At 40.0% G+C, this 26,338-nt stretch overlaps 2 protein-coding genes across 8 annotated transcripts in view; one reads left to right on the top strand and one right to left on the bottom strand.

Moving 5' to 3' along the window:
* TMEM220 (transmembrane protein 220) overlaps positions 1 to 11,543 on the top strand; it is a 16,755-nt gene extending 5,212 nt beyond the window's left edge. For 2 of the 3 annotated variants that reach the window (XM_036341642.1, XM_036341641.1), the window contains 3 exons: positions 228 to 351; positions 1,580 to 1,639; positions 10,376 to 11,543. In XM_036341642.1, the coding sequence (XP_036197535.1) occupies positions 228 to 351; positions 1,580 to 1,639; positions 10,376 to 10,511 (320 nt within the window). In that variant the 3' untranslated portion in view covers positions 10,512 to 11,543. The remainder of the gene's footprint in view (positions 1 to 227; positions 352 to 1,579; positions 1,640 to 10,375) is intronic. The other variant, XM_036341643.1, reaches the window with a different exon arrangement.
* ADPRM (ADP-ribose/CDP-alcohol diphosphatase, manganese dependent) lies at positions 7,667 to 26,317 on the bottom strand. Of its 5 annotated transcripts, none has more exons than XM_036341637.1 (5): positions 26,229 to 26,317; positions 18,339 to 18,956; positions 17,379 to 17,495; positions 16,995 to 17,078; positions 7,667 to 14,343 (listed from the first exon to the last, which is right to left on the bottom strand). In XM_036341637.1, exons 2-5 carry the CDS (start codon positions 18,937 to 18,939, stop codon positions 14,027 to 14,029), a joined length of 1,119 nt encoding a protein of 372 aa, XP_036197530.1. In that variant the 5' UTR covers positions 18,940 to 18,956; positions 26,229 to 26,317; the 3' UTR covers positions 7,667 to 14,026. The 5 variants fall into 5 exon arrangements, 3 of the variants coding, with proteins under 3 accessions (XP_036197530.1, XP_036197529.1, XP_036197531.1); XM_036341636.1 differs by lacking the exon at positions 26,229 to 26,317 and adding an exon at positions 19,044 to 19,097; XM_036341638.1 differs by lacking the exons at positions 16,995 to 17,078; positions 26,229 to 26,317 and adding an exon at positions 19,044 to 19,097.
* Positions 26,318 to 26,338: the final 21 nt, after the last annotated feature.

The raw sequence follows: 26,338 nt of genomic DNA, 5'->3' as shown, positions 1-26,338 counted from the left end.
ATTTTCAAGGAAAAGAAGGGCAGTCATCACAGGAAAAGGAGTGCTGGACAACAGAAATAATAAATGCCCACATAAGTTTATAATTACGGCTTTAACTTCCATGATGTCCCTCAAAACCAAACCAAACCAAACTCAGCCTATCCCGAGTGCTTTGTCTGAAAGCAGACAACAGCGAAGCACACACAGACCATTTTTCTCTGGAAGGTGATTCCGTGATTTGCTTTCAGGTAACGTCATTTGGAAGAGTGTCTCCGCAGTACACGTGTTCTTCTGCGTGGTGTGGGCTGCCAGCTTGGCATACCACCTCATGCTTCAGGCACAGTGGAACGTCTTACACGAGGAAGAAGGCAGGTGAGCACTGACCTTTGCTCTCTGGGAGAGGTGGGAAGGAGGAAATCTGATCCTTCTCAACACCTTATCTGTGCATGTCTCCACCTACATCATGAAAAGCAGGGACGGGGTCATTGCCATTACAAGCTGAAGAAACTGAAGAAATGATGGAACCAGCACTCACACCCAGCACCATCTAGCCCACTCCGTGATCACTTCCCCAGGCAGCACTGCATATTACATTACCGTCAGGCAGTGGACCTTGGCCCCTTACAATGAGCAAAGATAACAGTCCAGTCTAATCAGGTGAAAACTCCATCAGCACTGATTCAGTTCGGGGGCCAAGCCAGAATCTTATCTACAGGTGTGATCAGCCACCTCAGAGGTCAGCCTGGTTCAGCCTGGCCCTGGCATATCTCAGGTTGTCCCCCTTTGTCATGGACATTCATTCTTATCAGCTCTCCCTTTGCTGCCTCCCACCCTAGACATCCTGGCCTAATAGCCGGATTCCTTTACTTTTTATCCCATTGCTAACATCTGCAATACGAAGATTTAAAGACCTTTGAGTATCACTGGCGAGGTACTGCTACCAGTTGTAGGTCCTAGTCCTTGGAAAGTTGGATCAGGTTGGGTCAGTGGGAATGTAAACCAAATGCGTTGAATCACCTCCACCCACTTGATGCCTACAAGGTTTGGTGAACTCAAAGTGGGGCTTCCAGTGGTACTATGGCCAAACGCAATGAAAAAAATAAGTGCTTTTAACATAGATTTCTAGCATTAGTCGGGCTCACTACAAATCCTTTATCTTCACGAAGATGTGGCCTGATCTCTGCAACATGTGCTCAAACCATCTGTGCTCCACCTAACACCGAGCACTCGAAGACAATGTAAGAAGAATACCTGATCAAGCTGAAATTTTCTTGGTTGTAGTGTTCCGCCCAGTGGCATGAAGTGCTTTAGCTGTGTTTCTGTTTTATTGTTTTAATGTTGTTGTTGTTGTTCACTTCTAAGTTGGGGAACAGTCATGGAGTTCATATCTGCTTTATAAAATGGAATTTATTTTTACATAGGGACTTAACAGAGAAAAAAGTAATTTTTAAATCATGCCAGACTTGAAAAATATTCTATAGATGCTATATATCTTGGGGGAAGCCATTCAACAACCAGAAATCATGTGTCATGGAGATAATGGGGTGATATGCATCTCACTTGCGGCCATGTCACAGATGAAATGTATGCTATTTTATAGGGAGCTGTCTGGTCTGGTGATTATCACAGCATGGATGAGTCTATGCCACAGTACATCAAAGTAAGTTTTCAAATCAGATACGTTCAAGGTTGAGTCAAAGTTTCATGATCATTAATCATGAGTACCAGTTTCCTACGTGGCCCAGTGTAATCATATGGAGTTGCCAGCATAAAGGTGTTCTTCAGGAAGAAGGAAAAAATGATCTCAGAAGGAAGCTTGGAGATTTAGGAGAGAATGAAGAGCAAATTTTTAAAAAAAAGTGTGAGTATATATAAATGAATATTAACTTTATAAAACAATAATAATGATATTTTGTGGGCTGAAACATATAAAGAATAAAAATGCGTGACAAGCATAGCATATGTTTGAAGGGGATAAATGAAGGTACTGTGTTCTAAGATCCTTCAATTATCTAGGAAGTAGTACCAATTTATATTAGACTTTGATAAGTCAAGAATTCATGTGGTAATCCTTAGGGTAACCACTAGAAGAAAAGAATGTTTATAGAGGGCAGGAAAAGAGAAGGGAAAAGGATAGAACAGATGGGAAAATAGGAAGCAGATGTTTAGAGAAACCCAAGTATATGAGAAGTCACGTTAAATGTAAATGTTCCAAATATTTCAATTAAGAGTTCAAGATTTTCAAAGTGGATGAAAAGATTAAAAACCCACTGAACACTGCTTATAAAATTCACCCCTTAAGTATATAGATACAGAAAGATTGAAAGTCAAAAGATGGAAAGAATACACTATCCAAATACCAATCAAATGAAAGTTAGTACATCAATTTTAAAAGTAGACTTTAAGGGCAGCATTACAGAAAAGGGACTTTTTGCTGATTAAAAATATTTTTATTTTAAAATATTCAAACATATATAAAATCAGAGAGATTAATAAACATAGTGAATTAGATGTACCTATCAACTTGCTTAAACGATTTTCAATATATGTCCAGTCTTGTTTCATCTATATCATTGTCCTCTCCACACTTACCTTGAAATAAATCTGAGACATATTGTTTTATCTGTAAATATTTCAGTATGTATCCTTAAAAGCGCTTAAAAAAATAACCACTCTACCATCATCACACACAAAAATTAAAAAAATAATTCTTCAAAACTGAGTTTTCCATTCAATGTTTATATTTCCCCACTGTCCTGTAAATGCCTGCTCCTCCGTGCTCTATATTTCCAATAAATTGGTGATTAGATCTAGAGGCCTGGCCAGAGTCTGGTATTATTACTATTACTACTAAGCAAAACTACTTCATGGGTGGTATTATGTACTTCCATCATAATATACATAATGCCTAGCTGTTTCTTTGTAATGTTAATAGTCTTTGTGATTATTGCCTAAGCCCATTAATTCGAGTTGCAAATACTGCTATTCTAATTATACCATTCCTTGATTATTAGTTGGAAAAATTCTATAAAGAGAAACTTCCACTTATCAATTCTTTGTGATCTAGCTCATAAGAGGAAAAGGAAAAAAAGGAGCTCTTAATTTACCAGTTACCAAAATAATGAGTCTTTCATGCCTGAGCTTCTTCCAGTAGTGACCAATGTTCTGTTAGTAGTGTTATTATGAAGTCATGGGTTTCGACATAGTTTATGTTTTTTCAGTCCATGGAAGTTATCAAGTTATTGATGCGTTAGCTGTCCATCTTCAATGAGTTGCACTTATTCAGGTTTGGATCCTGAGTTCTTTTTGACATAATCATAGTAATTTTTGCTTTTTGGTATGACAAAATGTTCCTAGATAATGTTGTACATTTTAAGCCCCAGACCTGGAATCAACCATTTTAAGCCCCAGACCTGGAATCAACCATTTTCCAAAAAAGCCCTGGTTATTTTTGGTAGGTAATGGTATTTAGAGGTCACAATCCAGGCATAAGCAGTGCTTGTTGCTACTGGATTGGTCGATTGTTCTTTTTAGTGGACAGAGCTAGGAAATTCTCATCTATGTGTAATGTATATATATTATACATATAAAAATAGTCTATAATAATAAAAGCATAATATGCAAATCAACCAAACGACTGAATAGCAGAACGACGGTCCAGACAACCTTCTGGACAACCACGCTATGACACGCACTGGTGCCAGGCCTGCCAAGGCAGGCGCAATGCGATTGGTCAAGGGGCCCTGCCATAGTCCCACGATTGCCCTGCAGAGTGAGGCTCAGGCCACCGGCAGGGCAATCAATGGCAGGGGGGGGGGGGGGGGAGCTCCATGATCACCCCAAAGAGGGAAGCACAGGTTACCCTCTGCGCGTTGATCAATCTTGGAGCCCTGACCAGGTGGGTGGAGCCTCCCTCTGCTGGGCAATTGATCGTGGAGCAGAGGCCCTGGCCACCAGGCCCAGGCTACCTGGCCCTGGGCCAGCGGTGCTACAGCGGGTGGGTGAGGACTCCCTCTGTGCAGTGATCAATCTGGGGACCCCGCCCACAGAGGGAGGCCCAGGCCAGCCAAGCAATTGAACCCCACACCTGTCGCCCACAGAGGAAAGCGTCCAATGGTGGGGGGGGGGGGGGGGGGGGGGCGCAGCACTGCACAGATGGCAAGCAGTGGCAGTCATGGGGGCAGGTCCAGCTGCTGGCAGCCTGGGAAAGGAAAGCCCCGATAGGCCCTGATCAATGGCCAGGCCTAGGGACCCTACCTGAGGGGTCCCGGATTGTGAGAGGGCACAGGCAGCGCTCAGGGACACTCCCCTCCGCCCCCCCAACCGTGCACCGGGCCTCTAGTTTTACATATATACTTAGAAATATCTTATGTGTTCCTACTAATCCCAGCAATTCAATTCAAGAACACAGATTTTCATTTAACTTTATCAGCAATCTTAATCTATATTTCCTTTTAATCATGTCAAAAATCTTATCTCAACTAAAATACAGAAAAGCTTCCTGAATAATCAATGGAAAACTCACAGGAGAGAACCCTGACACCTGAGGACCGAAAGAGGAGATCGCATAGAGACTGTTCTAAAAAAAAAATCTCATCTCAATATCCTCAACATAACTCATTTGACTTAACCCACAATACAAACACAACCTCAGAATAACAATATGATTACTAAAGATTTTTTTGGAGTATTTTTGTTTTGTTTTGAAACAGCCCTCTAAGGGATGTATATTCAAATTGCTTGAGATAGTTACTCTATGTACTAACCCTAACAAGGGAATACTGTTAATTTCACTTTCATTTCTAGGGATAACTTTATTAAAAATATATTTTGTTTATAATATAAAGTATCTACCATGGTCCCAGAGTCAAATCTACAAAACAAAGTATATTCAAAGACCTCTAGCTTCTTAGTCCCCTAACCCTATACCCTCCTTTTTCTACAGGTAAAACTTTTTTCAATTTTATGGTTTATCCTTCCATGGTTTCTTAATGGAGCAAATATGTGCATTTATTTGTATTCCTACTTGTCTTAGAGAATTATACAATGTCCTCTCTGATTTTTCCATCACTATATGCTAAAGATCACTCAGTAGTATATACAGACTTTCCTTATCTGCTGATAGGTCCAGAGTATCTAATATTTTGCTGTTAAATAGAATTCTAAGAGTATACTGTCAAAATTTTGAATTTTTAATTACTAGAGGCCCAGTGCACAAAAATTGCCCACAGTCCAGCCTGTGCCCTCTCTTAGTCTGGGACTTCTCGGGGGATGTCCACCTGCTGGCTTAGGCCTGCTCCCCAGGGGAGCAGGCTTAAGCTGCAGTCAGATATCCTTAGCGCTGCTGAGGCGGCGGGAGAGGCTCCCACCACCACCACTGTGCTGGCAGCCATCAGCCTGGCTTGTGGCTGAGCTGAGCTCCCCGTGAGAGCGCAATGACCACCAGGGGGCAGCTCCTGCATTGAGCGTCTGCCCCTGGTGGTCACTGTGTCATAATGGCCAGTCATTCCCAGTAGTTCTGTTGTTAGGGTCAATTTGCATATTATCCTTTTATTATATAGGATAGAGGCCTGGTGCACGGGTGGGGGCTAGCTGGTTTGCCTTGAAGGGTGTCCTGGATCAGGGTGGGGGTCCCACTGGGGTGCCTGGTCAGCCTGGGTGAGGGGCTGATGGCTGTTTGCAGGCTGGTCAAGCCCCCCAGTGGGAACCCTCACCCCATGGGGGTGTGGCCAGCCTGGGTGAGGGGCTGATGGCCGTTTTCAGGGTGGCCATGTCCCCCAGCGACCCAAGCTCCCAGCCTCTCCTTTTTTTTCCCTCCCCCCTGGGATTTATTTTTCAATAATTGAAACTTTGTAGCCTTGAGCGGACCTTAGGGCCGGCCAGGGCAGGCGTGAAGCTTGGCTTCCTCCATCGCCGGGAGCAACCCAAGCCTCCTGCTCGCTCCAGCTCTGTGGCCACTGCCATCTTAGTTGGGTTAATTTGCATACTCGCTCCTGACTGGCTTGTGGGCGTGGCTTGAGCATAGCAGAGGGACAGTTAATTTGCATGTTTCTCTTTAATTATATAGGATAGTTTAGAAATAGGTAGTTTTATTTTTTAAATATATTTTTATTGATTTCAGAGAGGAAGGGATAGAAACATCAATGATGAGAGAGAAACATTGATAGGCTGCCTCCTGCACACCCCCTACTGGAGATTAAGCCTGCCACCCAAGCATGTGCCCTTGACCAGAATCAAACCCAGGACCCTTCAGTCCACTTGCGGATGCTCTATCCACTGAGCCAAACCAGTTAAAGTGAGAAATGGGTAGTTTTAATTTGCATTATGAGCAAAGGTGAGCATATTTGCATTTAAGAGCCATTTGCATTTTTCATATGAAATACTGGATCATCTCTGAAAAATATAGGTTTAATCTCTAAAGTTATTCTCTATTTTTAGAAGCTCTTTATATAGTATGGCTATTAACATTTTGTGATATAAGCTGGAAGTTTTTCTTTTGCAGTTTCATTCTTTTACTTTGCCATGAAAATGCTTTGCTTTTAAAGTAACCAAATATATCGATCGTTCCCCTTATTGCTTTTGGATTTGGAGTCATAGGAAATCTTTCTTCTATAGTGAGTTTTCTTCTAATGCATTTATAGTTTCATTTTTACATTTTTACATTTAAATCTTTGATCTAAAGAGTGTCCCAAAAAGTGTATACACACTCTGAATGCAAGTCACTGTTTATTAATATACAGTTCATTTTCTAAATTTAAAAGACTCTATAGCAGTGGTTCTCAACCTGTGGGTCACAACCCCTTTGGGGGTCAAACGACCCTTTCACAGAGGTCGCCTAAGACCATCGGAAAACACATATATAATTACATACTATTTTTGTGATTAATCAATATGCTTTAATTATGTTCAATTTGTAACAATGAAATTGGGCATCACCACAACATGAGGAACTATATTAAAGGGTCGCAGCATTAGGAAGGTTGAGAACCACTGCGCTATAGAAATGAATAATTGTTTTTGTCAATGCCTATTTTCAAACTGATGACCATTCTGGTCCAGGCACTGCTGATAATGCGAAGCAAAGGAATAGTAAACATCAAGAATCATTTTGCTCAGTATTTGTGCGCCCTCAATTCATCAACTGTTGCTGGTTTTTGTACCATAAACTTTATCCTTTATGTATCTCAATAAAAAAGTCTGGTGAATAAATTTTGATCAAAGCTTAGTCTGGCTTTATCCAGTATTTCAAATCAGTTAAACCTGAAAAGGAGTGAAAATTAAGTTGAGTTATCAGCTGTCAAGTGTGTATACATCTTTTGGAGGGGGGCGGGGGGGTGGATACATGGTGTTTGAATAATTATAAAGGTAGTGTTTGTACTTCAACTGCATTTTCAAACTTCCAGTAGCATTTTAGGATGAATTTCCTTTGTTCAAAGCTTAGTCTGGCTGAAAAGAAAGAAACATCAATTGAGCTATCAGTTGTTAAAGTGTGTGTACATGTTTTTGGGACATGTATTTAGAATTTATCCTAGTGTGACTGTATAAAGAACTGATCCAACATTATCTTTTTTTCCTTTTGGCTATCTGGTGATCTCAACACCACATATTATTTGGATTTAAGATGCCAAAGACAGACACTTTTTAATGACTAAAAATTCATTAAATCAGGAAGTATAATAAACCATTATATCAGACAGATAATAAGAATTCTATATTTGTATAAAACTAATAACATAGCCTCAAAATAGATAAAACAAAAATTGACAGAATAAAGAGAAACACTGAAAAATTGACAATCATTTTGGGAGACTTTCAGTCACTAATAGTACAAGAAAACAAATATCGATAATGATACAGACAATTTGAGCTACACAATAAGAAACCTCACCTAATGGATGTACACAGAACATTAGCATCAAGAATGGCAGAATTCACATTCTTCTCAAATACACATCAAATATTTACAAAAAGATTGGATGTTGAGCCATGAAAGAAGATCCAAAAAATGTAAGAGAATATTCTTTCACCAAGCTAGAAATCATTAGCAAATAATTAGATAATTATCGTATATTTGGAAATTAGGAAATACACTTCCAAATAATATTTGGGTAAAAGAAATTACATGGACTTTAGTAGATACTTTGAACACAATGGAGTATTATATATTAAAATTTGTGGAATGCAGCTAAAAATCATGCTTAGAGAGAAAATTATAGCCTAAACACATATATTTAAAAAACAGAAAAGAAAGGGTACAATGAGGTAAGCTTCCAAAAACTTAGGAATTCCCCAATTCAAGAAGTTATAAAAAGAACATCAATTAAACCTAAAGAAACAAGAAGAAAATAAACATAAAAGCAGAAACCAATGAAACATAAAAGATTAAGTAGGTCCATATTCATTCTCTGAAATGATTTATAACATTAGTAAGCCCTGGCAAAATAATAAGAATGAGAGCAAATAAGAACAGGCACAAATAACCAATAGCAGGAATGAAAAACAGAACGTTACTATACAGTATAACAGATGTTGCAAAACGCATAAGTGGGTAGTATGAACAATTTTTTTTGCCAATAAGTTTGAAAATGTAGGCAAAATGGACAAATTCATTAAAAATACAATTTATCAAAAGTGACACAAGAAGTACTCAGAACAGTCCCATACAGATTAAAGAAACTGAGTCCATAATTAAATTTTTCCCGAAAGAAAACTCTAGACCAAATGGCCTAACTGGAGAATTCTACCTAACATTTAAGGAAGAAATAACATCAGCCTTAAACAAAGTCTTCTAGAGAACAGTAAAAAAAGAAACACTTTTCAATTCGTTTTATTAGGGTAGAATATTCATGATACTAAAATTGATAATACAAAAACAAAAGGAAGTTACATGGCAATCTCACGACCACAGATGGTAAAATGTTAAACAAAACATTAACAAATTAGATCTTGCAATATATAACTCAACCACCAAGTTGTGTTTATTCTAGGAATACAGATGGTTTTAATATTTAAAAAGCTACAAATGCTTCCTGCATTAACAGAATAAAAGAAAACAACCTTCTCAATCTATACAAAAAGAGCATTTGATAAAATTTAATACCCATTCATAGTAAGGGCTCGTAGGAAATAGGCATCCAAGGGAAGTAACATGATAAAGGGTATCTGTGCCAAAGCATGATACATTACAGTGAGCAGGTGAAACTTTCCCTCTGAGATCAGGAAAGAGCTGAGGTTAGTCACTATTGATGCTTCTACTGAGCACTGTTCTAGCTGTTGTCCTAACCAGTATAAGGCAAGAAGAAGAAGGCTCAAAGATTGAGAAGAAAACATTAAAGTTCATTATTTACGGTGACATGATTGCATACATAGAAAATAAAAAAGAATCTAAAAAGTTATTTGTATAAGTGACCTTAACATGATTGCTAGATACTAGGTCGATATACAGTGGGGCCTTGACTTACGAGTTTAATTCGTTCCGAGACCGAGTTCGTTAAGGAGCTCATTAACTCAAATTACTCTATCAACTCAATGCAAAAAATCGGCCGAGAGACAGCTGGTATCTCAAAAAACTCGTTAGTCGGGACACTCATAAGTCAAGGCCCCACTGTACTAAAATCAACTGTACTTTTATCAGCAAGTAACAAAATAACAACACAAAGTTAACATTTTAATAACATAAAAAAAATTAACTCCCTAGGACTAAATCTAACAGAGATGCAAAATATCTCTACACAAAACTATAAAATATTATAGGAGAAATTAAAGACCTAAATATTAAAATAAGGAAGACCTAAATAATTATCCAGTGGCAGTATAGGCTAAAATCTATTACTGGCAAAAGGATAAATTAATGAAACAAAATAGAATCTAGAAAGCGATCCATCCATACACAGACCCTTGACTTATGGCACAGTGGTGCTGCAGGTTAGCAAAGAAAGGCAGTCTTCAATGAACAGCGCTGGAGCAACTGAATAGCATAAGGGAAAAAAGTGAAACAACCCTAACCTTACAACTTTTACAAAAATCAATTCCAGGTGGATTATAGATCTAATGTGAAAGTAAAACTTAGAAGAGGTAACAATATTTTCCAGACCTCTGGGAAGTTTTCTTAAACAGGACACAAAAATCATTATGAAAAGATAAATTTTAACAATCACTTCAGTTCCTGAAATAATTATCTAAGACATCATTGAGTGGGAAAAGCTATTTGCAACACATGTAAACCAGGATTTGCATTAATATATAAATTCATAAAATCAGTAAGTTATAGTTCAGTATTTTAAAAAAGGACCATACAAAAAATGATGTTTTACCAAATTCTATCTTTATACTTGTTTCCAATGTAATCTATAATTTTATTGGATTTTTACTTATGATAATTTTTGTGTCTTTATAGGAATCCAGTTGGTGGGAGAATTCAGTTGGTTGTTGCCACTGTAATTGCTCTTTTCCCATTTACTGCCTGGCTCTACATATATATTAACAAGGAGATGCGTTCCTCCTGGCCAACTCACTGCAAGACAGTCATTTAAATGAAATGAAGAATACTGTTCTCAAAATGAGAATATTCAATTTTTATAAACATGGATTTTATTTTTTTAATCCCAGGAACTTTTTAAGGCTGACTACAGGGTTGGATGGGACTAGTAAGAGACGGGGGTCTGACACCCTATTGTGTCATAGTGTAGTACAAAAGGCAGTTGAAAAAAAGTTAAGAAATATGAATTCTAACTCAGCTTCCTCACTATCTATGTGACTTGGGAAATATAAAAAACCTCCTGGTGGTTCTTTCTTTATCTATAAACCAGGATTAAAACTAGATCTACTTATACAAAGTTGGAAACTAGATATTATGAGAGCACTCTAAAAATATAAATTGCTTACAAAGGGCTACTACGCATGATTAAAATACAGGGAAGCGGGGCTTGGTTAATATGACAGAAGTAGAGGTTCAAGAGGGGACTGTCTCCCTGACCTAATCTCATTACATTTAACTGTACAGTGCCATGAACTAAATGAGGACCCGGATGAAACAAATAAGCAAGCATGTCTTGGAAAGAAAGGAAAATTAGATCAAGGAATTTGGAACCAAAAAGGAAACAATATCAATTACACTGTAAATAAAAAATAAGACTGAAGTCTATACACATTTGAAAAAAATGAATTTCAAAAGTAACCCTGGGGTGAGACCATGTTAGAGCTGTCCTCTCCAATACCGCAGCCACCAGCCACGTGTGCACTGAGCACTTGAAATGTGTCTAGACGGAGGACATTTTCTTTTCCATTTTAATTTAAAAACTTATCAATTCAGCTATTAGAAAGCTTATAATGTTTGGAACACTTGTTTTAAGCATGCTTGGAGTAAGTATGTGAACCTACTGCAAATTTTATATCTAAAACTAGATCAAGTATTTCTAATGAAGTTAGTGTCCAATGCATGGGTTGAATTATAAAATATACACTAGATTTTAAAGACATAGTATAACAAATGTAAAATTTTTATATCGATTACATTTTGAAATATTTTAGATATATTGGGGTAAATAAAACGTATTGGAAGTTGATTTTATCTGTTTCTATTTACTGTTTTAACTTCTTTTTATTGCTTAAAATATTACAAAGAGTAGTACATTTGTCTTTTTATTTTTCCCCTTGACCTTCCCCCAGCCTCTATTTACTGTTTTAAATGTGACTGCTAAAATACTTTATTCATGAGGCTCGCATTATATTTCTGCTGGTCAATGCTGTTTATATGGCAACTTTTTCACATGGGCTACTCAAGACACCATTTCACGAGATGTAGGAAATATTTCAATCAAAAAGTATTAGCACCAATCATAACTCAGGAGAGTGAAAATGAGCCTGGTAGTTTGTCTCTATTCTTATAACCTTAAATACAATTTAAGTGTTCTATAAATGTTTGTTTAAGGAGGTATACATGTGTTTTATTTTACACAATGGCCTCTGGATAGTCAGAAATTCTTGATCAAGATTTAGATAATGTAAAAGGGGAAAAAATCTAGTTGACATTAAAGTGATTAAAGTGAAATTTACTTTAAGGATTTCAGTGTTCCAATGTGCATTTAGTCTGTATAGCAGTTACGGCTTTTATACCTTTTTGTATAATTATTAAGGTCATACATGAGGAAATGGACTTACTTGCAAATTCTATATAGAACCTACCCATCCTCCAAGTCATGCTTGATTCTGTGCTTAAAAGTCAATAATGTTCCAATTTGAAAAAAAATGTCCAAGATACACGTTCATTTTATCTGCATCTCCCACATCACACTGAACATGTGAGTTGATAGCTCCTTTTAAATCTCCGTAAGTATATTTAAGGAACTAACTTTTGGTAGAGTACTGCCTTTAGAAAAGAGCATTACTGAAATTACTTTTAAACTCTACTTTTCAATTGAAGCATTACCAGTAAGTTTAATATTTCTACTATCAAAACATGTCTTCTCACCCCCAATCTTCTCTCTTCCCACTGAGACTTGTACACCAGCCTCTCATCATCTACTGCCTGGGCTGAAGCACGAATCTAATCATATATGGCCCAGCTCAGGAGCCTGGGGTTCTCACACTGTGTGACAAGATAAGTCTGAACTCTGGGCTGGTCATTCAAGGCTCTTCTGCACACAGCCATAGCCTAACCTTTTCCTGTTTTATTACTCGGCACCTTTCGGTGAATCGTCGTATCATTACTTGCATCTCCTAAACTCAGCATATCCTTCAATGCCTCTGCTTATGCTATTCTGTTTACTTGAAATGCACTTCCACACCCATTTAACCCTTTCTTCTTCCTTCTTCAAGTCATCCCTAATCCCTTCAAGCAACATGAAATTCCTGCTCCATATTCTTCACACACTTGTATGTAGGGGTCTGTTTCCTCACCATTATACAGCTGGTTACTGCAGGGAGTACATCAGTCACCTCGGAGGTAGGCTGGATAATGCCCCTCAAAGATACCCAGGCCCTAATCTCCAGGACCTAGGAATGTTACCTTATATAGCAAAATGGAGCATGGCCCTAACAGCAGCTTGATCCCAGCCCAGTGAAAATAACTTCTGACTTTTGACTCCAGAACTGTTAAGAGAACAAATATGTTACTTAAACCACCAAGTCTGTGGTAATTTGTCACCACAGCCATAGAAAACAAATAGACCTGTACTGCCTAGGTAAGGGGTTGGGCAGGCACACTCACGTTGATCAGCATTGGTTGATCCCTTACTGTTTTTAAGCCCTTAATCAAACCTTCTCTACACTCCAAACAGTCCCCATTTGCCATATAGTGTTTCTGCAAATAAGCCTTAGCATGACAACTGAATTGAACACGTCCCATTTATCTACGAAGGGAGTCAAGGGTGAATTCATTTAGCTGCTATCAATCCTCATGCAGCTCTAGCTGGTGGCCCAAACAGACCCCAGAAACAGGCACACAGCTGCACTGGCCACATAACTTCTCTGAAGGCCCTTCTTATAGTCTCACACGAGAGGCACACATCACTTATGGGAATGGGAGCACCATTCATTCATTCACCTGTGGAGTAACATGACAGTTTGGGTCTACAAAATAGGAACACAAGCTTATAAAAATATAATATGATGGCTATTCTGAGCAAAAAAATGTCCAAAGCTCATTTGCACAGGATGGTTAGAAGGAAAAGCTTTACCTGAGCAGTTTTATTATGAATTTTAAGTTACATAGCTAGTAAATGAGCATATTCTCCTCGTAAAAAATTTTTTAAAAGTCTCAGGTAAGGCGAAAATAAAGTCTGTTTTGAGGACTATACCCCACCCCCACCCTGCCCGGTCTCCTCCCTGGTTCATTCATGGCACTTTGATTCATTTTCTTTCCAATTTTTAGCACTGGATATACATTCCAAAATGACTTCAGAATGTCTTATGAGCAAAACACCCTGAAGCCATAAATACATTTTGTTACACCAACAGAATACTAAACAATGAGACAGAGGAGTTAGGGGTGGGGTAACGGAGCGCAAACATGAAGCTAAGTCTCCTCTTTCAATATGGATAAAATAAATCAGACTAAAAGTGGAAAAGGTTTTTCCTTCCTGTAATTCATAATTCTGTCTGTAACTCGGCCGCTCCCCTTCAACATCATTTTGTCGGGATAGACATAAATCGTGCCAAAAGCCTGGCTGTCCGGAGCTGTTTCAATGACTCCTTCCACGTTGATGTGGTGCACACCAAAAGGATCCTCAGAGTAGCCACCATCGTGGGTGTGACCGGCGAAGAAACACACCACACACTCATGAGACCAAATGACTGCGAGGGCGTCTCTGTAATTCCAGGCCAGGCACACAGAGTCAGAGGCCTCTGGGTAAATGGGAAGATGACCTGTTAGTTAAAGAGAAGAGTTGTGAGCCAATTAGGATACACCACTTTCACCAAAATAAATGGCTAAAAACGAGTACTCAGGAAAACAATGTGCATTGCTCCTTCATTATGGGCTGAGACCAGCGAGAATTCACATACATGAAGAATGAAGTAATCTATAGCCAGGAGTCTGGAGCATAAAGGAGGGTGAGATAGTTCACATGCAAGAGCAGAGGCCACAGCAGAGACAGAAGCCCTGCGAGTCCCAGGATGTACACACGTCAAGGGAGACAGAGGCATCCCGCACAGGGCAGTCTGCAAAGGCAGTAGAATCAGGCCAGTGCTGTGCTGGAGTCCAGCCTCCGACTTCTGAAAGTATAGACATGTTACATACACACACAGAGGTACTCTTACATAAAAGATAGCTTAGGGATGGACCAGTGAATAATATGTCATTTTTTCTAAACACTCAATGTTTTATAAAGAACTGATTTATGCCCCTTTAAACACCTCCAGGAGAACAAGGTAGTCATAGCCATTTTAGAGATGAGAAAAGTAGGCGAAAGTGGGGAATATTCATACTAGGTCCCACAGGAGATATGTGGAAGTAGATGCCAAGACGTAAATGAGGCCACATCCTACATCAGGCCACATTTCACTCTGAAGGACAGATACAATAGCCCATTGGTCTTTGCTTCTTCCCACTAATTCTGATACTGTTTATTTTTATTCTGCTTAATATCTACTAGTTTTGTATAAAAAGGGGGGCTAATAGTGCACACCTGTCCGCACACATACACTCAGCTCCTCTTTAAGATGTGACAAGGATAGGGGAGGACTGTCAAGGGCGGGGGAAAAAAAAGGACACATATGTAATACCCTTTGTAATACTTTAAGCAAAAAAAAAAAAAAAAAAGATGTGACAAGGGCTAAGGGTCCAAAGAGGCCATGTGACTTTCCAGATCTAGATGCCACACGGGAAGCACCTATCAAATCCCTGTAGCGCTGGACACAATTAGTTGCTCCCTTTTTCTGGAAACACCTGGCTCCCAGGACAGTACCAATCCTCCCAGTTTCCCTCCAACCTCAAGGCTACTGATTCTCACTCTCCTTTGCTGGCTCCTCATTTCCCCAGTATCTTATTAGGAGTGCCTGAATGCTTGGTTTGTGGGCTTCACTTCTGTCTACACCTAAAGACTTGGTGATCTCTTAGCAATGTCCATAGTTTTAAATATCATCCGTATTCTTTCAACTTCCACATTTATACACCTAGCTCAAACCTCTATTCTGAATTTCAGATTCATTATACTCAACATCTCTGCTCATGTGTAACAGGCACCTGAAAGTTAATCTTTTCAACCTTGAACTCCTGAGCTCTCCACCCAAAGCCCCCTCCTGCTGCAGTGTTCCATATTCCAGCTAACAGCAATTCTGTCTTCCAACTTCATGGCCAGAACTCTAGAATTAGGCAAAATGACATGTGAGTAGCCAAAAGGGAAGTGTAAAAGCAAACAAAAAGAAAATTTCGATTAGTCATTTTAAACTTTGCTAAAGAAAACCCAAGGCACTGAGTTAAAGGTTTGTTCATCCAGTTTCTAAGCTTACAGGAAAACAGGAGGAATTTTAGAGACTGGTAATGTAGATAAGTGAGCTGACATAAATACAATGAGAAGACAGGATAGTGTGGGAAAGGGGCTGGGATACAAAACATGGACTCTCTAGCCTCAATTCTGTCAGGAGCTGAGGGATTTTAGCTATGTTGTTTAATCTCTTTTGGTTCAGTTTCTTTATCTTTAAAATTAAAAGGTCTGACTATATGTTCTCTAGGTCCCTTTTAGCGCCAGTATTCTCTAAAGCAGGGGTGGGGAACGTCCAGCCCACAAAATCACTTGGTTGGCCCTGCCAAGGCATTAGGGGTGAGTTAATTAAATGTCTGACCAAATACAGCAGCTAATGTTTGAGTTGATAATTCTGTATGGCCCGGGAATGATGTTATAAATATCCAAATGGCCCTGGGCAGAACAAAGGTTCCCCATGCCTCTAAAGTCACAAGTACAACTTAACAGCGAAGAAGAGACAAGTCAAGAAGTCTCAGTTTTTGAGACCACTCATTGTAAAGCCAAAATAGTGTCACATCATGCCAATAACCCCTGAGGGTCCCTTACATTTTCCAAGCCTTGAATGATATTTGATGGTAGCAGAAACACCCTTAACTCCATCTACATGTTTTTACTACATCAATGAAAGGTAATAAGTAAAAACTATATTGATAGAAACCTCATTTTATATCAATTACCTGAGCAGCCTATCATTTTCTTCACAATTTCATTTGATGCAATATTGAGAAAACTGCAGTTTGTAGGTTCGACATATGCCCAATCAAAGCTCATAGATGTAAGCGCCAGAATGGCATTCTGTCCTTGTGACCCTTAGTCCATGTTCTTATCCATTACGCCACATCAATTTGATCCCTAAAACAAGGGATATAATCTCAGCCCCCCAACCAAGTATACCAGTCACAATGCAAATCCCAAGTCAGTTCTTTGTATATACATACATGTGCACACAGCCAATGCATGTACTGTAAGCACCTCTAGATTCCTAAATCTCTGATGGCAGCATGTCTGTCAGAAACGATTCTAAATGAAAACAATAATCACGTAAGTGCTCACTGTCAGTTGTATCTCTAACACTTGTCCCTGTTACATCGGCTTTGCTTTCATCCAGGCAGCAGGGCCAGAGGTGTGGTAGGGGACCTAGATTGAATTTTTCATTTAAATATTACTATGTAAATTGATCCCATTTGGAGAAATTCTACTATGAAATCTAAAAAGCCAATTCACAGGCTCTAGTATTTGGCAAGATGTTTTTGTTACTTTACAATTCAATTCTTCCCTGACTCGACCTTAAATGTTAATCTCATACTTAGATTGTTTTTAAATTTAACCTAAGCATTCATTTTACTGAAAGAGGATATCACATGTTATTAGTATGCTTTAAAATCTAATTTCCCATTCTCTAAAATGCTAGTATACACAAATCATTTAAATACTTACTCACGATCACCACCTTTTCTTGGTTTGTGTCAGAGAATGTAAGGACTTCATTCAACCAGTTCAGTTGTTCTTGGCTGAATCCTCCATTAAACTGGACAAACTGAGGCTCAGAAAGTCCTAAAATAAATTCTGTAAGTTAGAGCCACCAAATACAATTTTCTCATCATTAGGGCATTTTAACTTAGCTAATATGGGTAACTTATACTTCTCTTTAGGAACATTTGGCAGCAATCGACTTAACACAGGAAACCACAAGAATTTAGAATATACAAATAAATCACACTGTACCAGTGTCTTGCGTCTAGTCTTGACACTCCTCTGCTTATTTCACTAGCTTCCTGTTACACTGAAAATAAATTAGACTCTTAACTGTCCACAGGGCTCCTGCAAAATCATCCTGCACATTGGCCCTTCCTGCGTTCAAGAATGCCAGCCTTAACTATGCTTAGTGCCTCTGCATTTGTTTATCCCTCTGTCACAAATACTCTGCCCAAGGTTGACTCCCTCCTGTCATTTAGATTTCAGCTTAAATGTTTTCTCCTTGGAAAGGCCATCTCTGACCACCTAAACTAAATCAGTCCTCTCAGTCATACTTCATTTTCTTGGTAGGATATATCATTGTGGAAATAATTTGTTACGATTTCATTTATTATTTGTCCTATTTTTCTTGTTCCTTCCACTCTACCCATTAAAAAAGTGATATTGTCAATACTGCTTACAGTCCTAAATAGCTAAGCTCTAGAAAAAGTGCTCAGCCCAGAACAATCATTCAGATATTTAAATAAATCTTCAACCAACACAGCAACCAATCCATGTGCCATGAGGCTTGTGAGAAATCCTGACCCTGAACAACAGTGACAATATACTTTTACCTTAGTCATCCATCTTCCTGCCGAATAAAAGGTAGCTGAAGAATTTAAAGACAATGTATTAGACTCTCAGCTCAAAGGAATAATTCACCTTGAGGACTATTCAATTCCATATTTGGATTGTGCTCCTTCAGCATCTTCAGACACTGCTGGTATTTTGGAGAGGACTGGTCCACGCCCAAGACACTCAAGTCATAAGAATCGAGTAAAATGAACCGGAATTTAGGGAATGGAACAAAATGGTAAGCGTAAAAACTCCCCGTAGGCACAGTTTCCGGATGGTGTTCAATCTGGTCTTCTAGAAACTTTGTGTTCAGTTTAGAGTTTGTTAAATAGTCTCTGCTGAAGTTATAGAATTCATGATTTCCCCACGTGTGATGAACTGGGACTTTAAGCCTTTTGAACACGTTCATAACAAGTTCTAGTGACTTTTCTGATGCTTTATACTGCGCATTGTAGCCATCAATGATATCTCCAAGCTGAAGGACACAACAGGGTGGACTGCTTTCTCTATTCCAGTGTTCAATAGCACCCTGCAAGTGAAGAAGACTGTGTCTGTAGTATCTTCTTCTGGTTCCTTGGTAATTATAGCCATCTTCTAAGTTAGCATATTGAATATCTGCTATAACTCCAAAGGAGAAGAGATGTTCTGAACTCTCACTTACGGCTCCAGGACTGGGCTTGTCATCCATAACCTCTGAACAGATTTCTAAATAAAGTATAAAAGATAACTCAGTTATAAACATCTTAATCTTCTAAATGGTAAAGTGGATATTAAACTTAATAGTTGACTCACTAGGTAGCTTGGTATAGACCAGGGGTGGGCAAACTTTTTGACTCGAGGGCCACAATGGGTTCTTAAACTGGACCGGAGGGCTGGAACAAAAGCATGGATGGAGTGTTTGTGTGAACTAATATAAATTCAAAGTAAACATCATTACATAAAAGGGTACGGTCTTTTTTTGTTTGTTTGTTTTATTCATTTCAAACGGGCCGAATCCGGCCCGTGGGCCGTAGTTTGCCCACGGCATGTATAGACTCTATAGAGGAAAGTGCCTGGGCTTTAGAGTCTTAGGTCCAAATTACCAAGACCTTGAAATGTTTCAGTTTTCTTATCTGTAAAATAGAGAATAACCCGTATTCTTTAGAAGGGTATTAATTTACAAGAGTATTATTCTATTAATGAATAGGCATTCTAATTCTAGTCAAGTCAAAATCAAATCTGGAATAATCTGTAATTTTTACAAAATATACACTAATTTTAAACAGGCACCTTCTTCTAATAATTCTATAAAAATTTCAGGATTTTTTGCAAGTCATACATTATATTCATTCATTGTACTTTATTAAATTCCTGCTGTGGGTTATTTTGTGTCTTTGTTGGTGGGTAAGTTTCTCATATTTTTTATCTGGGATAAAAGGGTAAAGACATGAGAATAATAATTTTAAACAAAAAAATCTGGAACAAAAACTATGTATGACATTGATGTGACTATTTTCACTTAAAAAATTTTTTTTAATATATTTTTATTGACTTCAGAGAGGAAGGGTGACAGAGAGATAGAAACAGCAATGATAAGAGAGTCATTGATTGGCTTTCTCCTGCACGCTCCACACTAGGGATTGAGCCAGCAACCCGGGCATGTGCCCTGACCGGGAATCAAACCATGATCTCCTGGTTCATAGGTTGACACTCAACCACTGAGCCATGCCAGCGGGACTATTTTCACTTATGAGAGTAGGGGGTCTTGGTTCTTCAATAGTTGGATATTAATTTCAAACCGCTTTTTAAAAGCTAAATATGAACTCCCCTTCCTTACAACAAAACGGATATGTGAAATTCTAATTGTCAGTGTTCCTATCAGAGGTGGAGGTGACAACCCCACAACTGGCAGTAAAGGCCAGACTTCAATTTGACTAATTTGAGAATTAGGGGCTTCTTTTCATTCTACAACTATCTGACGCACCCAATTATGAGCTTCAGCTACTTTCCTTTCTTCCCTAATCTGGTTGGGTATAATTATTCCAAAAACAGGTAAAACAGCACCAGAAAAAGAGATGGAGACCCTAAAACATGGCCTGTGTTCTTACACTGGGTTTTTTCATTTGCTCATTTTTCCTGCAGTCCCCATTTGAAAACCCCACCAGATAGCAAGTCAGTCTATAAGTGTGAGGGTGGGTAGATGAGATAATCTGATTTGGAAGGCAAAGAACTCAGGTACAATTATAATAAATACAAAACTCACCTAAGTCAGCTGAAAAGCTCTAGTTCTAATAGATTTCAAATATTTACGATTCCAAGTACAGATTAATAGAAGACTCAAATTAAAAGATAATTTAGCAAAAGTATCAGTGGAACATTATTACCAAAGCTTAAGAGAAAACTGTTTCTGGGAGTGCTTTTGTCCCTTGTCAAATGCGCTTATTTTTAACTTTAAACTTAGAGCCTTTAAGGCAATAATAAGTACTTGTGTAACTCTTAGAGGACATTTAGCCCCTGTTAATTTCATCTTCTCTCCAGTAGATAGCTGATATTTCTGCCTGCCTAGCATCCATTTCCTGTTCTTGTAACAGCACCGCAATATCTCTTGAGATATCTACCTAATTCCTCAATCTTACTTCATGTGGTTTGAGAGGCAGACACATGACCCAGGGTTGGCCTATAAAAGCCATTCCCTACTTGTCAGGGGTAGGCATATAACCTAAGCTGGGCCAAGGGTCAGCCCTGGGACTTTTGTTGGAACTATGAGCAAAATTATTAGAACTACTTCTACTAAGTTGATAACTAAGACTGGAACTGCTGAGGGAAAATTAACTAAGAAATCTGACTGACAGAAAGAAGTAGGTAGAGTCCTGGGATGAATACCTGGATCCACCTGTTCCTGCCAGAACTAATATTGGCCATTGAGTTATATCAGCCAAGAAATTCTCCTTTGAGCTTAAAGTCAAAGTGAATTGGCTTTACTTTTCTATCATGTGATTCCAATCAGACACATCTTCCTGGGACACAGTTCAGGTTAGGGATAAAGTAAGATTCGCCAACTTTTTAAAGTGAAGCAACATGGAAAGAACCAGCAAGGACCATACACTTCCAAAGAGCAATGTGTTCTGGAGTAGAAAAGAGATCAAAATACTGAATGCATATAGCTTTTAAAAATAAGGTCATGGCCCTAGCTGGTTTGGCTCAGTGGATAGAGCGTTAGCCTGCAGACTGAAGGGTTCTGGGTTCAATGCCAGTCAAGGGCACATGCCTGGGTTTCGGGCTTGATCCCCAGTAGGGGGCGTGCAGGAGACAGCCCATCAATGATTTGCTCTCATCATTGATGTTTCTCCCCCCCCCCTCTGAAATCAATAAAAATATATTTTAAAAAAATAAGGTTATGTTATCAGTACAAAATTGAAAGACTCAGAAAGGTGAAGAATAAGAGGTTAGGCAAAGATAATCCCAGAAAAATCAAATATAAGAAAACAGAGGTTACTCCTTTGATGTTGCATTAGGTAGAACTCAGGCCAGAAATGATTAAAGAGGGAGACACAAATAAGGCTACAAGCTGCAAGCTCAATGAAGATGTACTATTGGATACATGGATATTATGACAACTTTGATTTTTAAAAAACGTCTTAGGAGGGTCAATAAGACTTGGAAACATTAATAAGACTTAAAACCTCTCTTAGTTGAAGATAGATCAAGTAGACAAAAATTTTATAAGGCTATTGAAGACCTAAATAATACAACCAAAAGGTGGATCTCATTATCGTGTATTACATATGAAAGAATACACCTTCTTTGCAAATGCACATGTAACACTGAAGAAAAATGATCATTTGTTGACATATAAAGAAAATTCCCTCAAATTAAAAAATAATAAAAATAAGAATAAGGTTATGGCCCTGGCAGAATTGCTCAGCTGGTTGGGCATCATAAAGGTTGTAGGCTCGATCCCAGATCAGGGCACATACTGCATAGATGTTTCTCCCTCTCTCTCTAAAACCAAGAAATATGCCCTGGCCGGTTTTGGCCAGTGGTTGGAGCACTGACCCGTGGACCAAAGGGTCGAGGGTTCGAGTCCCAGTCAAGTGCTAGCACCTTGGTGCAGGTTCCCCAGTCCTGGTGGGGGCAGGTGCGGGAGGCAACAATTGATGTATCTCTCTCACAAAAATGTCTGTCTGGCTCTATCTTTGTCTCTCTCTTCCCCTCCTACCTCCCACCTCCCACCTCCCTCCCACTTTCTCTAGACATTAATGGAAAAAATATCCCAGGGTGAGGATTAAAAATAATAATAATAAATAATATCAATAAATATATCCTCAGGCAAGAATAAAAAAATAACAAGGTTATGGATAGGATACATGCAATTTTATTACATAAAGAAATTACTTAAAAAGACAGAAACTTAAATTTCCATACTGTGATCTCTTAAGGGAAAGATATGAGGCAAGAGGAAAGGACACAAGCACTTTCAAGGAATAACAATTAGGATCACAAGTGAGTAAGGCAGGGAAAAAAGAACCCATGGGCAGGAAGCAGACTCTCCTGATTAGTTCAAAGTCTTAGATCATGACTCAGGGAGCTTAGAAAGAGCAGTCCCCTAGACAGAGGACAAAACTCAGACACCTCCAGGGGCGAGATTTAGAATTAATAAGATTCATCAATTAATTAATTCCAGGAACTTTTTCAAAATATCCCCCTGCTTCACCAAACACAAAAAACATGGGTGAGGAGAGGATGATAATTGTAGAAGCTAGCAATGGGTACATGAGGTTTATTCGCTCTATGTGTTTTTAAATGTCTACAATACAAAGTTTTAAATAGCATTCAAAAGTTTAGAGCAGCCGTTCTCATCCTGTGGGTCGCAACCCCTTTGGGGGTCGAACGACCCTTTCACAGGGGTCGCCTAAGGCCATTGGAAAACACATATTGAATATATAATTACATATTGTTTTTGTGATTAATCTCTATGCTTTAATTATGTTTAATTTGTAACAATGAAAAGACATCCTGCATATCAGGTATTTACATTACGATTCATAACAGTAGCAAAATTACAGTTATGAAGTAGCAACAAAAATAATTTTATGGTTGGGGGTCACCACAACATGAGGAACTGTATTAAAGGGTCGCGGCATTAGGAAGGTTGAGAACCACTGGTTTAGAGAAAATAAAGTCTGGAAGAATTAGAATAACCAAGGAAATAATTTGCTTTTGAAAAGAAAGGAAAATACCAAGTTTTTGTTCTGCAAGTTTTGCCTGCACCATATGCTAAGTTTTCAAAGTTTTTTGTTCTTGTTCTTTATTGATTTCAGAAAGGAGAGGAGAGGAAGAGACAGAAGCGTTAATAATGAGAGACAAGCACTGACTGGCTGCCTCCCTCACGCTCCCCACTGGGACATTTAGGAGAAAACTTCCCAGCAAAATAACCCTCATCAGTTGATGTGAGATTCAACTGAGTTATAATACACAGTAGTTTACTTTGTAAATCATAAAGCACTATTAAGATTATTATTTTTTTAAAAAAATATATATTTTATTTATTTTTTTACAGAGAAGAAGGGAGAGAGATAGAGAGTTGGAAACATCGATGAGAGAGAAACATCGATCAGATGCCTCCTGCACACCCCCTACGAGGGATGTGCCCGCAACCAAGGTACATGTCCTTGACCGAAATCGAACCTGGGACCTTTCAGTCCGCAGGCCGATGCTCTATCCACCGAGCCAAATGGCTAGGGCTAGAATATTATTTTTTAATTACATATTTGAAAGGATGTCTGCCTGGTCAACCTCAAAATACCTGAAACTTTTTACAGAACAGAAAATGCAGAAAACTTTGCAAGTTTTTCTCAAGAAGTCACGGTGCAGGATAAGCAGCCAGCATTTTGTGAAAATCACAGCAGGCATCAATGATTTTTAGGAACAGAAAGAAATACATAGAGATGCTTAATTGCTGAAAACTTGCTCCGAGAGGATACTAATACAACTTCTGTAATAATCAGGTCTGGCAGAAGGCTGAAGTTCCTTAACCATCTGGTGGAGAAAAACAGCCTGACATTGAAAAGAATATTTCCTTTATCCTACTGTCAAAGATAAAGGGGAGGGGTGACAAATCCAGAAACTAGTGAGAGTCTGCGATAAGAGGAACTGCTCCAACAGAGAGATGCTGAAAGCCTGAGCCAGAAGAGTGTGACCGAGTGTGGGTGAGCCAAGTTGTGATTGCACAGTCCATGGGGTAGGCGGCTGTGGAAGGGGGGGGTGAGGGGGGGGCCTGAAATGTAACTGCGCTAAATACTGCAGTCATGGCAAAACTGAGGCAGAAATGTTTGTGGCTAGACACGCGGGGTAGATGTGTGAACCGGAGATGAGAATAAAGTTCCAGTGCCGGGAAGGTTTTCTGAAAGTTAGGCCTAGCGGTCCAGGTCAAAACGGTCTGCAGCAAGGACGACATTTGGTCAGCATCGTCAGATGATTCTTTGTGTCCGCTCTTCCAAGAAAAGTATTGAAATGGAAAGAAAATTTAAAAAAAAAAAAAAAAAAACCACCTCGTTAGGGCATCTTGGTGGTTTGATGATAAGTGATAGGTTTACACTAGATAATGCTTTAGGTAGCTTTTAACACTAAAGTTCCATAGGCCCATGAATCAGGCGCGGAGGTGTTACTAGCAATTCTTCCGAAGGACAGCGACACAGCACCTACTTTGAGTCAAGAGTTGTTTCAGAAACTAATAGTTTACTTAACATTATAAATTTAGTATGAAGAGGCTGTATAAAAATGCTCTGGTAAACAAAGGCAAGGCGATGAAAAGAATCACCCTGGTAAACACAACTTAAGTGACCAGCTGGCAACACCACCGCACTCCATTTCAACGTACATGACGCGTGTGTCATCAATTAGCCTCCAACTGAAAAGGATGGACAGCAACTTCATACGCTCATTGCCTGAATAAGCAAAGTGCTTTTGTGGCTTTCTGTCAATTTGAGGGAAAATTTCTCCTTGGGCAAACCAATACACAGACATATGAGGGTAAAGAAATATTACTACCCACAGGCAACTCCAAGACAGAAAATTTGATTTGGTTAAAAAGGATTTAAAGTGCTGAGCAAACACACTGACTTTGAGCAGAAATTCAAGAAAATTCCCATTCAACTTTGGAATAAAGTGGGTGATGCTAGACTACAACCAACGGAGCACACGTGGCCCAGGAAACCCCTGCTCAGCGCCCCGCGCGCCGGGCACCGGGAAGGCCACGCGGGAGTGGGGTCTGCAGCGGAGGAGGAAGATGAGAGGGCAACTTCTCCCTTTTTCTGCGTTTTGCGAATCCACCAGGGAAGCCGGGAGGGGAGGGGTTCCGATCACAGACGCGGAGACAAAGGCAGACGAAACGAATGCGAGTCCAGCTTTCGGAAGGAACGACTATGGGGCCGCGGCCCCTCCGCCCCAGACGAGACACCCGCCCAAACCTTCCGCCGCGGAACGGAAGGGGCAGGGGGGTCGCCGAGGGCTTTTGAAGAAACTGGGGCCGAGGGAGAAAGTTAAGGGACCGGGAGTGACGCAGCACAGCTCCCTCGCCCTGCGCCGCTGTGTGTGATCCGGCTCCAGGAGAGCCGGGAGCGCCGGGCATCAGTCCTCCTGACTCGCCCTCGCCACTCGGACCACAGACATCAATCATCCTTATGGGCAACAGTTACTTCCAGCGCCAGGGGGCGGCGCGGAGGTGCAGAGGGGTCAGCAGCCAACTGGCGGCCTCCACACAGGGCAGGGGGCGGGCCACAAGGTGGGGTGAGGGCTGCGGGCGGGTGAGGGCTGCGGACCCCGTTTTCCTGTCCCCAAGACCGGGGGGGGGGGCTGCCCGGGGAGCGAGGGGCCCCCAGCGCTCAGGCCTGCCCGGCCCAGGCCCCCCCGCGAAGCCGGGACCCCTAGGCGGCCGCTCCGGAGGGTCCCGCTGCCCAGCCCGGGGCGACCCGCCTCCGACCGCGAGGAGCCACCTACCGCGCGCCAGCTCCCAGCGAAGGGCGGCCGGACTCTCCGCTCACTGACTCACCGCGTCACCACCGAGCCGCGCGGGGCGGGAAGAGCCGCTCCTCCGACTTCCGGAGGAA

This window comes from Myotis myotis, unplaced genomic scaffold (genome assembly GCF_014108235.1).
Source record: "Myotis myotis isolate mMyoMyo1 unplaced genomic scaffold, mMyoMyo1.p scaffold_m19_p_17, whole genome shotgun sequence".
NCBI lineage: Eukaryota > Metazoa > Chordata > Mammalia > Chiroptera > Vespertilionidae > Myotis > Myotis myotis.
The sequence above is the reverse complement of the archived record's forward strand: the minus strand, read 5'-3'. Positions and strand labels throughout refer to the sequence as shown.